This window comes from Heptranchias perlo, unplaced genomic scaffold, assembly GCF_035084215.1.
Source record: "Heptranchias perlo isolate sHepPer1 unplaced genomic scaffold, sHepPer1.hap1 HAP1_SCAFFOLD_1097, whole genome shotgun sequence".
NCBI lineage: Eukaryota > Metazoa > Chordata > Chondrichthyes > Hexanchiformes > Hexanchidae > Heptranchias > Heptranchias perlo.
In genome coordinates, this window is record NW_027138317.1 from 40,445 (window position 1) to 58,444 (window position 18,000).

Here is an 18,000-nt window from a genome sequence, read left to right on the forward strand (position 1 = left end):
GAGGGAGTCCCTCCTGTCAGGAGAGGTGTGACCCCCTGCCAGAGCCGGTCTGATTTAACCCTTCGATTTCCCCCTTTCTCTTTCAGTGCCTGGATCCACCATCACCTACTTCCCAGTCCGAGGTAAGAGTCAAACCGCCTCTCGAGGGGTTGGAAATTTCGGGGGGGAGGGGGTTGGCCAGCGGGGTTTCCTGAGATCTCAGTGGGTCACCATATTTTGTCTTCCTCCCTCCTCCCTGGCCGCCTCTCTCCTCTCGCCCCCTCTCTCCCCTCTCCCGCTCTCCTCCCTCCTCCCTGGCCGCCTCTCTCTCGCCTCCTCTCTCCCCTCTCCCACTCTCCTCCCTCCTCCCCTGGCCGTCTCTCTCTCTCGCCTCCTCTCTCCCCTCTCCCACTCTCCTCCCTCCTCCCCTGGCCGCCTCTCTCTCTCGCCTCCTCTCTCCCCTCTCCCGCTCTCCTCCCTCCTCCCCTGGCCGCCTCTCTCTCGCCTCCTCTCTCCCCTCTCCCACTCTCCTCCCTCCTCCCTGGCCGTCTCTCTCTCTCGCCTCCTCTCTCCCCCTCTCCCACTCTCCTCCCTCCTCCCCTGGCCGTCTCTCTCCCGCCTCCTCTCTCCCCTCTCCCACTCTCCTCCCTCCTCCCCTGGCCGTCTCTCTCTCTCGCCTCCTCTCTCCCCTCTCCCACTCTCCTCCCTCCTCCCCTGGCCGTCTCTCTCTCTCGCCTCCTCTCTCCCCTCTCCCACTCTCCTCCCTCCTCCCCTGGCCGTCTCTCTCTCTCGCCTCCTCTCTCCCCTCTCCCACACTCCTCCCTCCTCCCCTGGCCGCCTCTCTCCCGCCTCCTCTCTCCCCTCTCCCACTCTCCTCCCTCCTCCCCTGGCCGTCTCTCTCTCGCCTCCTCTCTCCCCTCTCCCACTCTCCTCCCTCCTCCCCTGGCCGCCTCTCTCTCGCCTCCTCTCTCCCCTCTCCCACTCTCCTCCCTCCTCCCCTGGCCGTCTCTCTCTCGCCTCCTCTCTCCCCTCTCCCACTCTCTCCCTCCTCCCCTGGCCGCCTCTCTCTCGCCTCCTCTCTCCCCTCTCCCACTCTCCTCCCTCCTCCCTGGCCGCCTCTCTCTTGCCTCCTCTCTCCCCTCTCCCACTCTCCTCCCTCCTCCCCTGGCCGTCTCTCTCCCGCCTCCTCCCTCCCCTCCTCCTCTCTCCCCTCTCCTCCCTCCCCTTCCCCCTCCCCTTCCCCCCTCTCTCACCCCCTCCTCTCCCCCTCCCTCCACTTCCCCTCCCTCCACTTCCCCTCCCTCCCTTCCCTCCCCCTCTTCCCCTCCTCTCTGGTCTTCCCCATTCCCCTCTCCCCCTCCCTCTCCCCCTCCCCCCCCCCCTCTCCTCCCTCCCTCCCTCTCCCTCCCCCTCGTCCCCTCCTCGTCCCCTCCTCTCTGGTCTCCCCCCTTTCCCCTCTTCCCCTCCATTCCCCTCTCCCTCTCTCTCCCCCTCCCCTTCCCCTCCCTCCATTCCCCTCTCCCTCCATCCCCCTCCCTCCATTCCCCTCTCCCTCTCTCTCCCCCTCCCCTTCCCCTCCCTCCACTCCCCTCTCCCTCTATTCCCCTCCCTCCATTCCCCTCTCCCTCTCTCCCCCTCCCTCCATTCCCCTCTCCCTCTCTCCCCCTCCCCTTCCCCTCCCTCCACCTCCCGCTCTCCTTCTCACCCTCCTCCTCTCCCCCACCCCTCTCTTCCCCTTCCCCTCCCTCCTCCCCCTCTTCCCCTCCATTCCCCTCTCCCTCTATCCCCCTCCCTCCATTCCCCTCTCCCTCTCTCCCCCTCCCCCCACCTCCCGCTCTCCTTCTCACCCTCCTCCTCTCCCCCATCCCTCTCCTCCCCTTCCCCTCCCTCCACCCCTCTCCCCCTCCATTCCCCTCTCCCCCTCTATTCCCCTCTCCCTCTATCCCCCTCCCTCCATTCCCCTCTCCCTCTCTCCCCTCCCCTTCCCTTCCCTCCACCTCCCGCTCTCCTTCTCACCCTCCTCCTCTCCCCCTCCTCCTCTCCCCCACCCCCTCTTCCCCTTCCCCTCCCTCCTCCCCCTCTTCCCCTCCATTTCCCTCTCCCTCCTCCCCCTCTTCCCCTCCATTCCCCTCTCCCTCCTCCCCCTCTTCCCCTCTATTCCCCTCTCCCCCTCCCTCCATTCCCCGCTCCCTCTCTCCCCCTCCCCTTCCCTTCCCTCCGCCTCCCGCTCTCCTTCTCACCCTCCTCCTCTCCCCTTCCTCCTCTCCCCCACCCCCTCCTCCCCTCTCCCCCTACCCCCACAGGGCGTTGCTCAGCGATGAGGATGCTGATGGCCGACCAGGGAGCCACCTGGACCGAGGAGGTGGTCAAAATGGAGAATTGGCTCGATGGACCCCTGAAGAAATCATGCGTGAGTCAAGGGGCAGGGACACAGATCAGTAAAGGCCCAGGCTCCACCCTCGGCCTGTGCTGAGTTACCTACTTTTGAGTCTACAGCAAAGAAACAGGCCATTCGGCCCGACAGGTCTATCCCGGTGTTTATGCTCCACACGAGCCTCCTCCCTCCCTACTCCATCTCACCCTATCACCCTATCCTTCTATTCCTTTCTCCCTCATGTGTTTATCAAGCTTCCCCTTAAATCCATCTCCACTATTCCCCTCAACTACTCCTTGTGGGAGCGAGTTCCACATTCCCACCGCTCTCTGGGGAAAGAAGTTTCTCCTGAATTCCCGATTGGATTTATTAGTGACGATCTTATATTTATGGCCCCCGAGTTCTGGTCTCCCCCACAAGTTGAAACATCTTCTCTACGTCTACCCTATCGAACCCTTTCATAATCTTAAAGACCTCGATCAGGTCACCCCTCAGTCTTCTCTTTTCTTGAGAAAAGAGCCCCAGCCTGTTCAGTCTTTCCTGATAGTTATAAACCTCTCAGTTCTGGTATCATCCTTGTGAATCTTTTTTTGCATCTTCTCCAGTGCCTCTATATCCTTTTTATAATATGGAGACCAGAACTGTGCACAGTGCTCCAAGTGTGGTCTAACCAAGGTATGTGGAGACCAGAACTGTGCACAGTGCTCCAAGTGTGGTCTAACCAAGGCATATGGAGACCAGAACTGTGCACAGTGTTCCAAGTGTGGTCTAACCAAGGTATATGGAGACCAGAACTGTGCACAGTGCTCCAAGTGTGGTCTAACCAAGGTATATGGAGACCAGAACTGTGCACAGTGCTCCAAGTGTGTTCTAACCAAGGTATATGGAGACCAGAACTGTGCACAGTGCTCCAAGTGTGGTCTAACCAAGGTATATGGAGACCAGAACTGTGCACAGTGCTCCAAGTGTGGTCTAACCAAGGTATATGGAGACCAGAACTGTGCACAGTGCTCCAAGTGTGGTCTAACCAAGGTATATGGAGACCAGAACTGTGCACAGTGCTCCAAGTGTGGTCTAACCAAGGTATATGGAGACCAGAACTGTGCACAATGCTCCAAGTGTGGTCTAACCAAGGTATATGGAGACCAGAACTGTGCACAGTGCTCCAAGTGCGGTCTAACCAAGGTATATGGAGACCAGAACTGTGCACGGTGCTCCAAGTGTGGTCTAACCAAGGTATATGGAGACCAGAACTGTGCACAGTGCTCCAAGTGTGGTCTAACCAAGGGATATGGAGACCAGAACTGTGCACAGTGCTCCAAGTGTGGTCTAACCAAGGTTCTATACAAGATTAAGATAAGTTCTCTGCTTTTCAATTCTATCCCTCCAGAAATGAACCCCAGTTTTTGATTTGCCTTTTTTATGACCTTATTAACCTGTGTCGCTACTTTTAGTGATTTGTGTATCTGTACCCCCAGATCCCTCTGCTCCTCTCCCCCATTTAGACTCTGATTATCCCAGCAGTGTGTGGCCTCCTTATTCTTCCTACCAAAATGCACCCCCTCACACTGATCTATATTGAAATTAATTTCCCAATTACATGCCCATTCTATTGGTGTCTTCCTGTATTAACTACACCTCCCCTCGAGCACAGGAGGGTCCCTGCCTATTAGGTAGGCCTCCCTTCCTGCTTCTCCAGAACGTTCCACACCACGATCCCAAGGAGGTGCGATGGGCCCTTGGCCCCCAGCCGATCGCGCCCTCCGAACCGGGGCCGACACGTGACTCCAGCCCCAGGCCGGGCCCTTGGCCCTCAACCGCCCTCCTTCGCGTCCCAGCCCGACTCCTTCTCAGGGGCGGCAATAAATTCCGGCCTGGTTAGGGACGCGGGGGTTGGCGCACACCCCGAGAGCCAATCCCGGGAGGTTAAAGGTCGGGTCAGCGAAGCCGTCCAAAGTCCCAACTTCCGCCATCAAGGAAAAACGATCAATGAATAAATATCCCCTCCTTCGTTTCAGGCTTTCGGTCAGTTGCCCAAATTTCAAGATGGCGACTTTGAGTTGTTCCAATCCAACGCCATTCTGCGCTACCTGGGACGCAAACACGGTGAGTGACCCTGTACCAATATACACACTGATATACAGCCCTACAGTGAACCTGTACCAATATACACGCTGATATACAGGCCGACAGTAACCCTGTACCAATATACACGCTGATATACAGGCCTACAGTAACCCTGTACCAATATACACACTGATATACAGGCCTACAGTGACCCTGTACCAATATACACACTGATATACAGGCCGACAGTAACCCTGTACCAATATACACGCTGATATACAGGCCTACAGTAACCCTGTACCAATATACACGCTGATATACAGGCCTACAGTGACCCTGTACCAATATACACACTGATATACAGGCCTACAGTAACCCTGTACCAATATACACGCTGATATACAGGCCTACAGTAACCCTGTACCAATATACACACTGATATACAGGCCTACAGTAACCCTGTACCAATATGCACACTGATATACAGGCCGACAGTAACCCTGTACCAATATACACACTGATATACAGGCCGACAGTGACCCTGTACCAATATACACACTGATATACAGGCCTACAGTAACCCTGTACCAATATACACGCTGATATACAGGCCTACAGTGACCCTGTACCAATATACACACTGATATACAGGCCGACAGTAACTCTGTACCAATATACACACTGATATACAGGCCGACAGTAACCCTGTACCAGTTTACACACTGAAATACAGGCCGACAGTAACCCTGTACCAATATACACACTGATATACAGGCTGACAGTAACCCTGTACCAATATACACACTGATATACAGGCCGACAGTAACCCTGTACCAGTATACACACTGATATACAGGCCTACAGTGACCCTGTAGCAATATACACACTGATATACAGGCCTACAGTGACCCTGTACCAGTATACACGCTGATGTACAGGCCGACAGTAACCCTGTACCAGTATACACACTGATATACAGGCCTACAGTGACCCTGTAGCAATATACACACTGATATACAGGCCTACAGTAACCCTGTACCAGTATACACACTGATATACAGGCCGACAGTAACCCTGTACCAATATACACACTGATATACAGGCTGACAGTAACCCTGTACCAATATACACACTGATATACAGGCCTACAGTAACCCTGTACCAATATACACGCTGATATACAGGCCTACAGTAACCCTGTACCAATATACACACTGATATACAGGCTGACAGTAACCCTGTACCAATATACACACTGATATACAGGCCTACAGTAACCCTGTACCAATATACACACTGATATACAGGCCTACAGTGACCCTGTACCAATATACACACTGATATACAGGCCTACAGTAACCCTGTACCAATATACACACTGATATACAGGCCTACAGTGACCCTGTACCAATATACACACTGATATACAGGCCTACAGTAAACCTGTACCAATATACACACTGATATACAGGCCTACAGTGACCCTGTACCAATATACACGCTGATATACAGGCCTACAGTGACCCTGTACCAATATACACGCTGATATACAGGCCTACAGTAACCCTGTACCATTACACAAACTGATATACAGGCCGACAGTAACCCTGTACCAATATACACGCTGATATACAGGCCGACAGTAACCCTGTACCAGTATACACACTGATATACAGGCTGACAGTAACCCTGTACCAATATACACACTGATATACAGGCCGACAGTAACCCTGTACCAGTATACACACTGATATACAGGCCTACAGTAACCCTGTACCAATATACACACTGATATACAGGCCTACAGTAACCCTGTACCAATATACACACTGATATACAGGCCTACAGTAACCCTGTACCAATATACACACTGATATACAGGCCTACAGTGACCCTATACCAATATACACACTGATATACAGGCCTACAGTAAACCTGTACCAATATACACACTGATATACAGGCCTACAGTGACCCTGTACCAATATACACGCTGATATACAGGCCTACAGTGACCCTGTACCAATATACACGCTGATATACAGGCCTACAGTAACCCTGTACCATTACACAAACTGATATACAGGCCGACAGTAACCCTGTACCAATATACACGCTGATATACAGGCCGACAGTAACCCTGTACCAGTATACACACTGATATACAGGCCTACAGTAACCCTGTACCAATATACACACCGATATACAGGCCTACAGTAACCCTGTACCAATATACAAACTGATATACAGGCCGACAGTAACCCTGTGCCAGTATACACACTGATTTTCAGGCCTACAGTAACCCTGTACCAGTATACACACTGATATACAGGCCGACAGTAACCCTGTGCCAATATACACACTGATATACAGGCCGACAGTAACTCTGTACCAATATACACACTGATATACAGGCCGACAGTAACCCTGTACCAGTTTACACACTGAAATACAGGCCGACAGTAACCCTGTACCAATATACACACTGATATACAGGCCTACAGTAACCCTGTACCAATATACACACTGATATACAGGCCTACAGTGACCCTGTACCAATATACACACTGATATACAGGCCTACAGTAAACCTGTACCAATATACACACTGATATACAGGCCTACAGTGACCCTGTACCAATATACACGCTGATATACAGGCCTACAGTGACCCTGTACCAATATACACGCTGATATACAGGCCTACAGTAACCCTGTACCATTACACAAACTGATATACAGGCCGACAGTAACCCTGTACCAATATACACGCTGATATACAGGCCGACAGTAACCCTGTACCAGTATACACACTGATATACAGGCCTACAGTAACCCTGTACCAATATACACACCGATATACAGGCCTACAGTAACCCTGTACCAATATACAAACTGATATACAGGCCGACAGTAACCCTGTGCCAGTATACACACTGATTTTCAGGCCTACAGTAACCCTGTACCAGTATACACACTGATATACAGGCCGACAGTAACCCTGTGCCAATATACACACTGATATACAGGCCGACAGTAACTCTGTACCAATATACACACTGATATACAGGCCGACAGTAACCCTGTACCAGTTTACACACTGAAATACAGGCCGACAGTAACCCTGTACCAATATACACACTGATATACAGGCTGACAGTAACCCTGTACCAATATACACACTGATATACAGGCCTACAGTGACCCTGTACCAATATACACACTGATATACAGGCCTACAGTGACCCTGTACCAATATACACACTGATATACAGGCCTACAGTAACCCTGTACCAATATACACGCTGATATACAGGCCGACAGTAACCCTGTACCAGTATACACACTGATATACAGGCCTACAGTGACCCTGTAGCAATATACACACTGATATACAGGCCTACAGTGACCCTGTACCAGTATACACGCTGATGTACAGGCCGACAGTAACCCTGTACCAGTATACACACTGATATACAGGCCTACAGTGACCCTGTAGCAATATACACACTGATATACAGGCCTACAGTAACCCTGTACCAGTATACACACTGATATACAGGCCTACAGTAACCCTGTACCAATATACACACTGATATACAGGCCTACAGTAACCCTGTACCAGTATACACACTGATATACAGGCTGACAGTAACCCTGTACCAATATACACACTGATATACAGGCCTACAGTAACCCTGTACCAATATACACACTGATATACAGGCCTACAGTGACCCTGTACCAATATACACACTGATATACAGGCCTACAGTAAACCTGTACCAATATACACACTGATATACAGGCCTACAGTGACCCTGTACCAATATACACGCTGATATACAGGCCTACAGTGACCCTGTACCAATATACACGCTGATATACAGGCCTACAGTAACCCTGTACCATTACACAAACTGATATACAGGCCGACAGTAACCCTGTACCAATATACACGCTGATATACAGGCCGACAGTAACCCTGTACCAGTATACACACTGATATACAGGCCTACAGTAACCCTGTACCAATATACACACCGATATACAGGCCTACAGTAACCCTGTACCAATATACAAACTGATATACAGGCCGACAGTAACCCTGTGCCAGTATACACACTGATTTTCAGGCCTACAGTAACCCTGTACCAGTATACACACTGATATACAGGCCGACAGTAACCCTGTGCCAATATACACACTGATATACAGGCCTACAGTAACCCTGTACCAGTATACACACTGATATACAGGCCGACAGTGACCCTGTACCAATATACACACTGATATACAGGCCGACAGTAACCCTGTACCAATATACACACTGATATGCAGGCCTACAGTAAACCTGTACCAGTATACACACTGATATACAGGCCTACAGTAACCCTTTACCAGTATACACACTGATATACAGGCTGACAGTAACCCTGTACCAGTATGCACACTGATATACAGGCCTACAGTAACCCTTTACCAGTATACACACTGATATACAGGCTGACAGTAACCCTGTACCAGTATGCACACTGATATACAGGCCTACAGTAACCCTTTACCAGTATACACACTGATATACAGGCTGACAGTAACCCTGTACCAATATACACACTGATATACAGGCCTACAGTAACCCTGTACCAATATACACACTGATATACAGGCCTACAGTAACCCTGTACCAATATACACACTGATATACAGGCTGACAGTAACCCTGTACCAATATACATACTGATATACAGGCCTACAGTAACCCTGTACCAATATACACACTGATATACAGGCCTACAGTGACCCTGTACCAATATACACACTGATATACAGGCCTACAGTAAACCTGTACCAATATACACACTGATATACAGGCCTACAGTGACCCTGTACCAATATACACGCTGATATACAGGCCTACAGTGACCCTGTACCAATATACACGCTGATATACAGGCCTACAGTAACCCTGTACCATTACACAAACTGATATACAGGCCGACAGTAACCCTGTACCAATATACACGCTGATATACAGGCCTACAGTAACCCTGTACCAATATACACACCGATATACAGGCCTACAGTAACCCTGTACCAATATACAAACTGATATACAGGCCGACAGTAACCCTGTGCCAGTATACACACTGATTTTCAGGCCTACAGTAACCCTGTACCAGTATACACACTGATATACAGGCCGACAGTAACCCTGTGCCAATATACACACTGATATACAGGCCTACAGTAACCCTGTACCAGTATACACACTGATATACAGGCCGACAGTAACCCTGTACCAATATACACACTGATATGCAGGCCTACAGTAAACCTGTACCAGTATACACACTGATATACAGGCCGACAGTAACCCTGTACCAGTATACACACTGATATACAGGCCGACATAACCTTGTACCAGTATACACACTGATATACAGGCCGACAGTGACCCTGTACCAGTATACACACTGATATACAGGCCTACAGTAACCCTGTACCAGTATACACACTGATATACAGGCCGACAGTAACCCTGTACCAATATACACACTGATATACAGGCCTACAGTGACCCTGTACCAATATACACACTGATATACAGGCCTACAGTAACCCTGTACCAATATACACACTGATATACAGGCCGACAGTAACCCTGTACCAATATACACACTGATATACAGGCCTACAGTAACCCTGTACCAGTATACACACTGATATACAGGCCTACAGTAACCCTGTACCAGTATACACACTGATATACAGGCCTACAGTGACCCTGTACCAATATACACACTGATATACAGGCCTACAGTAACCCTGTACCAATATACACACTGATATACAGGCCGACAGTAACCCTGTACCAATATACACACTGATATACAGGCCGACAGTGACCCTGTACCAATATACACACTGATATACAGGCCGACAGTAACCCTGTACCAATATACACACTGATATACAGGCCTACAGTTACCCTGTACCAATATACACACTGATATACAGGCCTACAGTGACCCTGTACCAATATACACGCTGATATACAGGCCGACAGTAAACCTGTACCAGTATACACACTGATATACAGGCCGACAGTAACCCTGTACCAATACACACACTGATATACAGGCCTACAGTATTCCTGTACCAGTATACACACTGATATACAGGCCTACAGTGACCCTGTACCAGTATACACACTGATATACAGGCCTACAGTAACCCTGTACCAATATACACACTGATATACAGGCCTACAGTAACCCTGTACCAATATACACACTGATATACAGGCCGACAGTAACCCTGTACCAATATACACGCTGATATACAGGCCTACAGTAAACCTGTACCAGTATACACGCTGATATACAGGCCGACAGTAACCCTGTACCAATATACACACTGATATACAGGCCTACAGTAACCCTGTACCAGTATGCACACTGATATACAGGCCGACAGTATACCTGTACCAATATACACACTGATATACAGGCCTACAGTTACCCTGTACCAGTATACACACTGATATACAGGCCTACAGTAACCCTGTACCAATATACACACTGATATACAGGCCGACAGTAACCCTGTACCAATATACACACTGATATACAGGCCCACATTAACCCTGTACCAGTATACATGCTGATATACAGGCCTACAGTGACCCTGTACCAATATACACACTGATATACAGGCCGACAGTAACCCTGTACCAATATACACACTGATATACAGGCCTACAGTAACCCTGTGCCAATATACACGCTGATATACAGGCCTACAGTAACCCTGTACCAATATACACGCTGATATACAGGCCTACAGTAAACCTGTACCGGTATACACACTGATATACAGGCCAAAGTAACCCTGTGCCAATATACACGCTGATATACAGGCCTACAGTAACCCTGTACCAGTATACACGCTGATATACAGGCCTACAGTAACCCTGTACCCATATACACACAGATATACAGGCCTACAGTAACCCTGTGCCAATATACACGCTGATATACAGGCCTACAGTAACCCTGTACCAATATACACGCTGATATACAGGCCTACAGTAAACCTGTACCAGTATACACACTGATATACAGGCCTACAGTAACCCTGTGCCAATATACACGCTGATATACAGGCCTACAGTAACCCTGTACCAGTATACACACTGATATACAGGCCTACAGTAACCCTGTACCAATATACACGCTGATATACAGGCCGACAGTAACCCTGTACCAATATACACACAGATATACAGGCCGACAGTGATCCTGGACCAATATACACACCGATATACAGGCTGACAGTAACCCTGTACCAGTATACACACTGATATACAGGCCGACAGTAACACTGTACCAATATACACACTGATATACAGGCCGACAGTAAGCCTGTACCAATATACACACTGATATACAGGCCGACAGTAACCCTGCACCAATATACACACTGATATACAGGCCTACAGTGACCCTCTACCAATATACACACTGATATACAGGCCTACAGTGACCCTGTACCAATATACACACTGATATACAGGCCTACAGTAACCCTGTACCAATATACACACTGATATACAGGCCGACAGTAACCCTGTACCAGTATACACGCTGATATACAGGCCTACAGTAACCCTGTACCAGTATGCACACTGATATACAGGCCTACAGTAACCCTGTACCAATATACACACTGATATACAGGCCGACAGTAACTCTGTACCAATATACACACTGATATACAGGCCTACAGTAACCCTTTACCAGTATACACACTGATATACAGGCCGACAGTAAGCCTGTACCAATATACACACTGATATACAGGCCGACAGTAAGCCTGTACCAATATACACACTGATATACAGGCCGACAGTAACCCTTTACCAGTATACACACTGATATACAGGCCGACAGTAACCCTGTACCAATATACACACTGATATACAGGCCTACAGTAACCCTGTACCAATATACACACTGATATACAGGCCGACAGTAATCCTGTACCAATATACACACTGATATACAGGCCGACAGTAACCCTGTACCAGTATACACACTGATATACAGGCCGACAGTAATCCTGTACCAATATACACACTGATATACAGGCCGACAGTAATCCTGTACCAATATACACACTGATATACAGGCCGACAGTAACCCTGTACCAATATACACACTGATATACAGGCCGACAGTAATCCTGTACCAATATACACACTGATATACAGGCCGACAGTAATCCTGTACCAATATACACACTGATATACGGGCCGACAGTAATCCTGTACCAATATACACACTGATATACAGGCCTACAGTAACCCTGTACCAATATACACACTGATATACAGGCCTACAGTAACCCTGTACCAATATACACACTGATATACAGGCCTACAGTAACCCTCTACCAATATACACGCTGATATACAGGCCTACAGTGATCCTCGACCAGTCCAGCCTTCCCTCGGTGAATGAGGTGAGCCGAGAAAATTTACAGCAAAATTTAAATCGGTCAGGCAAAGATAACCAGCGAAAGACGGCGAGCGGCTGAGGCCTATTCGACCATGGGGTGTGAGGAATGAGTGAACGGGAATAATCTGAAGACGGGGGTTTGGGTGGGGTGTGGGACATGGAAATGGGGTCAAGGTGGAACTTTCAATGGATGAGATTCAAGAGCAAGATCTCATCTCTCTTGTTCTGCGTTCCCCGACTGATAACGTAGGCCCGAACGTGCTTAACGCCCTCTTCAAACCAGCAAACAACGACAGCTCCCGTGACGACAGCGCCTCTTAACGTCGCAAAAACGTCCCAGGGAGCCTCATGGGAGCGTCAACCAGACAAAATTCCCCACCGGGCCGCGTAAGGAGATATTCGGACAGGCGACCAAAAGCTCGGTCAACGAGGGAGGTTTTAAGGAGCGTCTTAAAGGAGGAGGGAGAGACGGAGAGGTTGAGGGAGGGAATTCCAGAGCTCGGGGCCCCCAAGGCAGCTGAAGGCACGGCCGCCAATGGTGGAACGATGGGAATCGGTGGTGGGGGGATGGACAAGAGGGCGGAATCGGAGGAGGGCAGAGATCTCGGAGGGTTGGAGGAGGCTACAGAGATAGGGAGGGCAGCGAGGGCCATGGAGGGGATGTGAACACGAGGATGAGTATTCTTAAAATCGAGGTGTTCCCAGACCGGGAGCCAGTGTTGGTCCAGAGAGGGCAGGGGGTGATGGGTGAACGGGACTCGGTGCGAGTTGGGATACAGGCGGGGGGGGGCAGCAGAGCTTCGGATGAGCTGGAGTTTACGGAGGGCGGGAGATGGGAGGCCGGCCAGGAGGGCATTGGGAATAGCGGAGCCCGGAGGTAACAGAGGCGCGGGTGAGGGTTTCAGCGGCAGATGAGCTGAGGCGGAGGCGGGCGATGTCACGGAGGTGGGAGTAGGCGGCCTCGGTGACGGAGGGGAGATGGGGTCAGAAGCTCACCTCAGGGTCAAACAGGAGGCCGAGGGGGAGGGATGGAGTCGGTGGCGAGGGAACAGAGTTTGCGGCAGGGGAGACCCGAAGGCAATGGAGTCAGCCTTCCAATTTTTCGTTGGAGAAAACTTCTGGTCATCCAGTACTGGGTGTGGGACAAGCGGTGAGAGAGAGAGAGAGAGGAGGGGGGGGTCGAGGGAGGTGGAGGTGAGGCGGAGCTGGGTGTCCTCAACCCATTTGCGGAAACGGCCTATCTGAGGCCTGAGGCCTACTTGGTTCGATCCAATTCTCAGGTCGCTCAGCCAACTGTTGACACTGTATCTCCTTTCGGTCAAGACTTGTACGGCAAGGATCTCAAAGAGGCCACGCTGATCGACATGGTGAACGATGGAGTCGAAGACCAGCGTCTGAAGTACGCGATATTAATCTACAAGGAATATGTGAGTCAACTGGAGTTTTACGGGGACCTTTATCTCAAGAGGGAGGCTGCAATACAAAACGGGGAGGGCTTCAGGTTGACAGCCGGACAGGGCTCTGCTCAGACCCCGTCTGGAGGAGCTGCGTCCAGTCCTGGGCACCGCCCCCTCGGGAAGGATATATCGGCCCTCGGAGAGGGAGGGAGGCCCAGATTTCCCAGGGGCTAAAAGGGGTTGAATCCCGAGGACGGGTCGCACAGACCGGGCTTGTGTTCCCTCGAGTGTAGAAGATTAAGGGGTGACCTCCTCCTGTTCCTGTGGGACAGGCTCGAGGGGGGCTGAATGGCCTCGTCCTGTTCCTGTGGGACAGGCTCGAGGGGCTGAATGGGCCTCCTCCTGTTGCTGTGTAACAGGCTCGAGGGGCTGAATGGGCTCCTCCTGTTCCTGTGGGACAGGCTCGAGGGGGGCTGAATGGGCCTCCTCCTGTTCCTGTGTAACAGGCTCGAGGGGCTGAATGGGCTCCTCCTGTTCCTGTGTAACAGGCTCGAGGGGGGCTGAATGGGCCTCCTCCTGTTCCTGTGTAACAGGCTCGAGGGGCTGAATGGGCCTCCTCCTGTTCCTGTGTAACAGGCTCGAGGGGGGTGCTGAATGGGCCTCCTCCTGTTCCTGTGTAACAGGCTCGAGGGGGCTGAATGGCCTCCTGCTGTTCCTGTGTAACAGGCTCGAGGGGGGCTGAATGGGCCTCCTCCTGTTCCTGTGTCACAGGCTCGAGGGGCTGAATGGGCCTCCTCCTGTTCCTGTGTAACAGGCTCGAGGGGCTGAATGGGCTCCTCCTGTTCCTGTGTAACAGGCTCGAGGGGCTGAATGGGCCTCCTCCTGTTCCTGTGTAACAGGCTCGAGGGGCTGAATGGGCCTCCTCCTGTTCCTGTGTAACAGATTCGAGGGGCTGAATGGGCCTCCTCCTGTTCCTGTGTAACAGGCTCGAGGGGGGCTGAATGGGCTCCTCCTGTTCCTGTGGGACAGGCTCGAGGGGGGCTGAATGGGCCTCCCCCTGTTCCTGTGTAACAGGCTCGAGGGGCTGAATGGGCCTCCTCCTGTTCCTGTGTAACAGGCTCGAGGGGCTGAATGGGCCTCCTCCTGTTCCTGTGTAACAGGCCCGAGGGGCTGAATGGGCCTCGTCCTGTTCCTGTGGGACAGGCTCGAGGGGCTGAATGGCCTCCTCCTGCTCCTGGAGCAGTTACCAGCCAGTCGGACGAACTCAAACGGTGCGTGATCACGGGGTCTGCGAACAAAAGTAATTTTCACTGCACCCCTCTGTTCCGTCTCCTTCCCCGTCCCCTCTGCCTTCCCCCCCGCCTCAGGACACTGGCAAAGCAGCTTTCATCGAGAATTTACCCGCAGAGGTGAAGCCATTCGAAAACCTCTTGTCGAAGAACAGAGGCGGAAAGGAGTATTTAGTCGGCGACAAGGTAGAGAACACCATCTTAATGTGGGAGCTCGACTCTGTATCTAACCCGTGCTGTACCTGCCCCCTGGGAGCGCTCGATGCTGACACTGGGTATAAAGTGGGGGACACACTGTCAGGGTAATGTAGAGGGAGCTCGACACTGTATCTAACCCGTGCTGTACCTGCCCCCTGGGAGCGCTCGATGCTGACACTGGGTATAAAGTGGGGGACACACTGTCGGGGTAATGTAGAGGGAGCTCTACACTGTATCTAACCCGTGCTGTACCTGCCCCCTGGGAGCGCTCGATGCTGACACTGGGTATAAAGTGGGGGACACACTGTCAGGGTAATGTAGAGGGAGCTCTACACTGTATCTAACCCGTGCTGTACCTGCCCCCTGGGAGCGCTCGATGCTGACACTGGGTATAAAGTGGGGGACACACTGTCAGGGTAATGCAGAGGGAGCTCTACACTGTATCTAACCCGTGCTGTACCTGCCCCCTGGGAGCGCTCGATGCCGACACTGGGTATAAAGTGGGGGACACACTGTCAGGGTAATGTAGAGGGAGCTCTACACTGTATCTAACCCGTGCTGTACCTGCCCCCTGGGAGCGCTCGATGCCGACACTGGGTATAAAGTGGGGGGACACACTGTCAGGGTAATGTAGAGGGAGCTCTACACTGTATCTAACCCGTGCTGTACCTGCCCCCTGGGAGCGCTCGATGCCGACACTGGGTATAAAGTGGGGGACACACTGTCAGGGTAATGTAGAGGGAGCTCTACACTGTATCTAACCCGTGCTGTACCTGCCCCCTGGGAGCGCTCGATGCCGACACTGGGTATAAAGTGGGGGACACACTGTCAGGGTAATGTAGAGGGAGCTCTACACTGTATCTAACCCGTGCTGTACCTGCCCCCTGGGAGCGCTCGATGCTGACACTGGGTATAAAGTGGGGGACACACTGTCAGGGTAATGTAGAGGGAGCTCTACACTGTATCTAACCCGTGCTGTACCTGCCCCCTGGGAGCGCTCGATGCTGACACTGGGTATAAAGTGGGGGACACACTGTCAGGGTAATGTAGAGGGAGCTCGACACTGTATCTAACCCGTCCTGTACCTGCCCCCCTGGGAGCGCTCGATGCTGACACTGGGTATAAAGTGGGGGACACACTGTCAGGGTAATGTAGAGGGAGCTCTACACTGTATCTAACCCGTGCTGTACCTGCCCCCTGGGAGCGCTCGATGCTGACACTGGGTATAGAGTGGGGGACACACTGTCAGGGTAATGTAGAGGGAGCTCTACACTGTATCTAACCCGTGCTGTACCTGCCCCCTGGGAGCGCTCGATCCTGACACTGGGTATAAAGTGGGGGACACACTGTGGGGGTAATGTAGAGGGAGGTCTACACTGTATCTAACCCGTGCTGTACCTGCCCCCTGGGAGCGCTCGATGCTGACACTGGGTATAAAGTGGGGGACACACTGTCAGGGTAATGTAGAGGGAGCTCTACACTGTATCTAACCCGTGCTGTACCTGCCCCCTGGGAGCGCTCGATGCCGACACTGGGTATAAAGTGGGGGACACACTGTCAGGGTAATGTAGAGGGAGCTCTACACTGTATCTAACCCGTGCTGTACCTGCCCCCTGGGAGCGCTCGATGCTGACACTGGGTATAAAGTGGGGGACACACTGTGGGGGTAATGTAGAGGGAGCTCTATACTGTATCTAACCCGTGCTGTACCTGCCCCCTGGGAGCGCTCGATGCTGACACTGGGTATAAAGTGGGGGACACACTGTGGGGGTAATGTAGAGGGAGCTCGACACTGTATCTAACCCGTGCTGTACCTGCCCCCTGGGAGCGCTCGATGCTGACACTGGGTATAAAGTGGGGGACACACTGTCAGGGTAATGTAGAGGGAGCTCTACACTGTATCTAACCCGTGCTGTACCTGCCCCCTGGGAGCGCTCGATGCTGACACTGGGTATAAAGTGGGGGACACACTGTCGGGGTAATGTAGAGGGAGCTCTACACTGTATCTAACCCGTGCTGTACCTGCCCCCTGGGAGCGCTCGATGCCGACACTGGGTATAAAGTGGGGGACACACTGTCAGGGTAATGTAGAGGGAGCTCGACACTGTATCTAACCCGTGCTGTACCTGCCCCCTGGGAGCGCTCGATGCCGACACTGGGTATAAAGTGGGGGA

At 51.6% G+C, this 18,000-nt stretch overlaps 1 protein-coding gene across 1 annotated transcript in view; it reads left to right on the forward strand.

Moving 5' to 3' along the window:
* Nucleotides 1–15,949, forward strand: part of LOC137307721 (glutathione S-transferase P-like) — an 18,443-nt gene extending 2,494 nt beyond the window's left edge. Inside the window, exons 2-6 of the mRNA XM_067976901.1 lie at nucleotides 87–122; nucleotides 2,283–2,389; nucleotides 4,372–4,459; nucleotides 14,266–14,369; nucleotides 15,707–15,949. Of these exons, the coding sequence (XP_067833002.1) occupies nucleotides 87–122; nucleotides 2,283–2,389; nucleotides 4,372–4,459; nucleotides 14,266–14,369; nucleotides 15,707–15,934 (563 nt within the window). The 3' untranslated portion in view covers nucleotides 15,935–15,949. The remainder of the gene's footprint in view (nucleotides 1–86; nucleotides 123–2,282; nucleotides 2,390–4,371; nucleotides 4,460–14,265; nucleotides 14,370–15,706) is intronic.
* The last annotated feature ends 2,051 nt before the right edge of the window (nucleotides 15,950–18,000 follow it).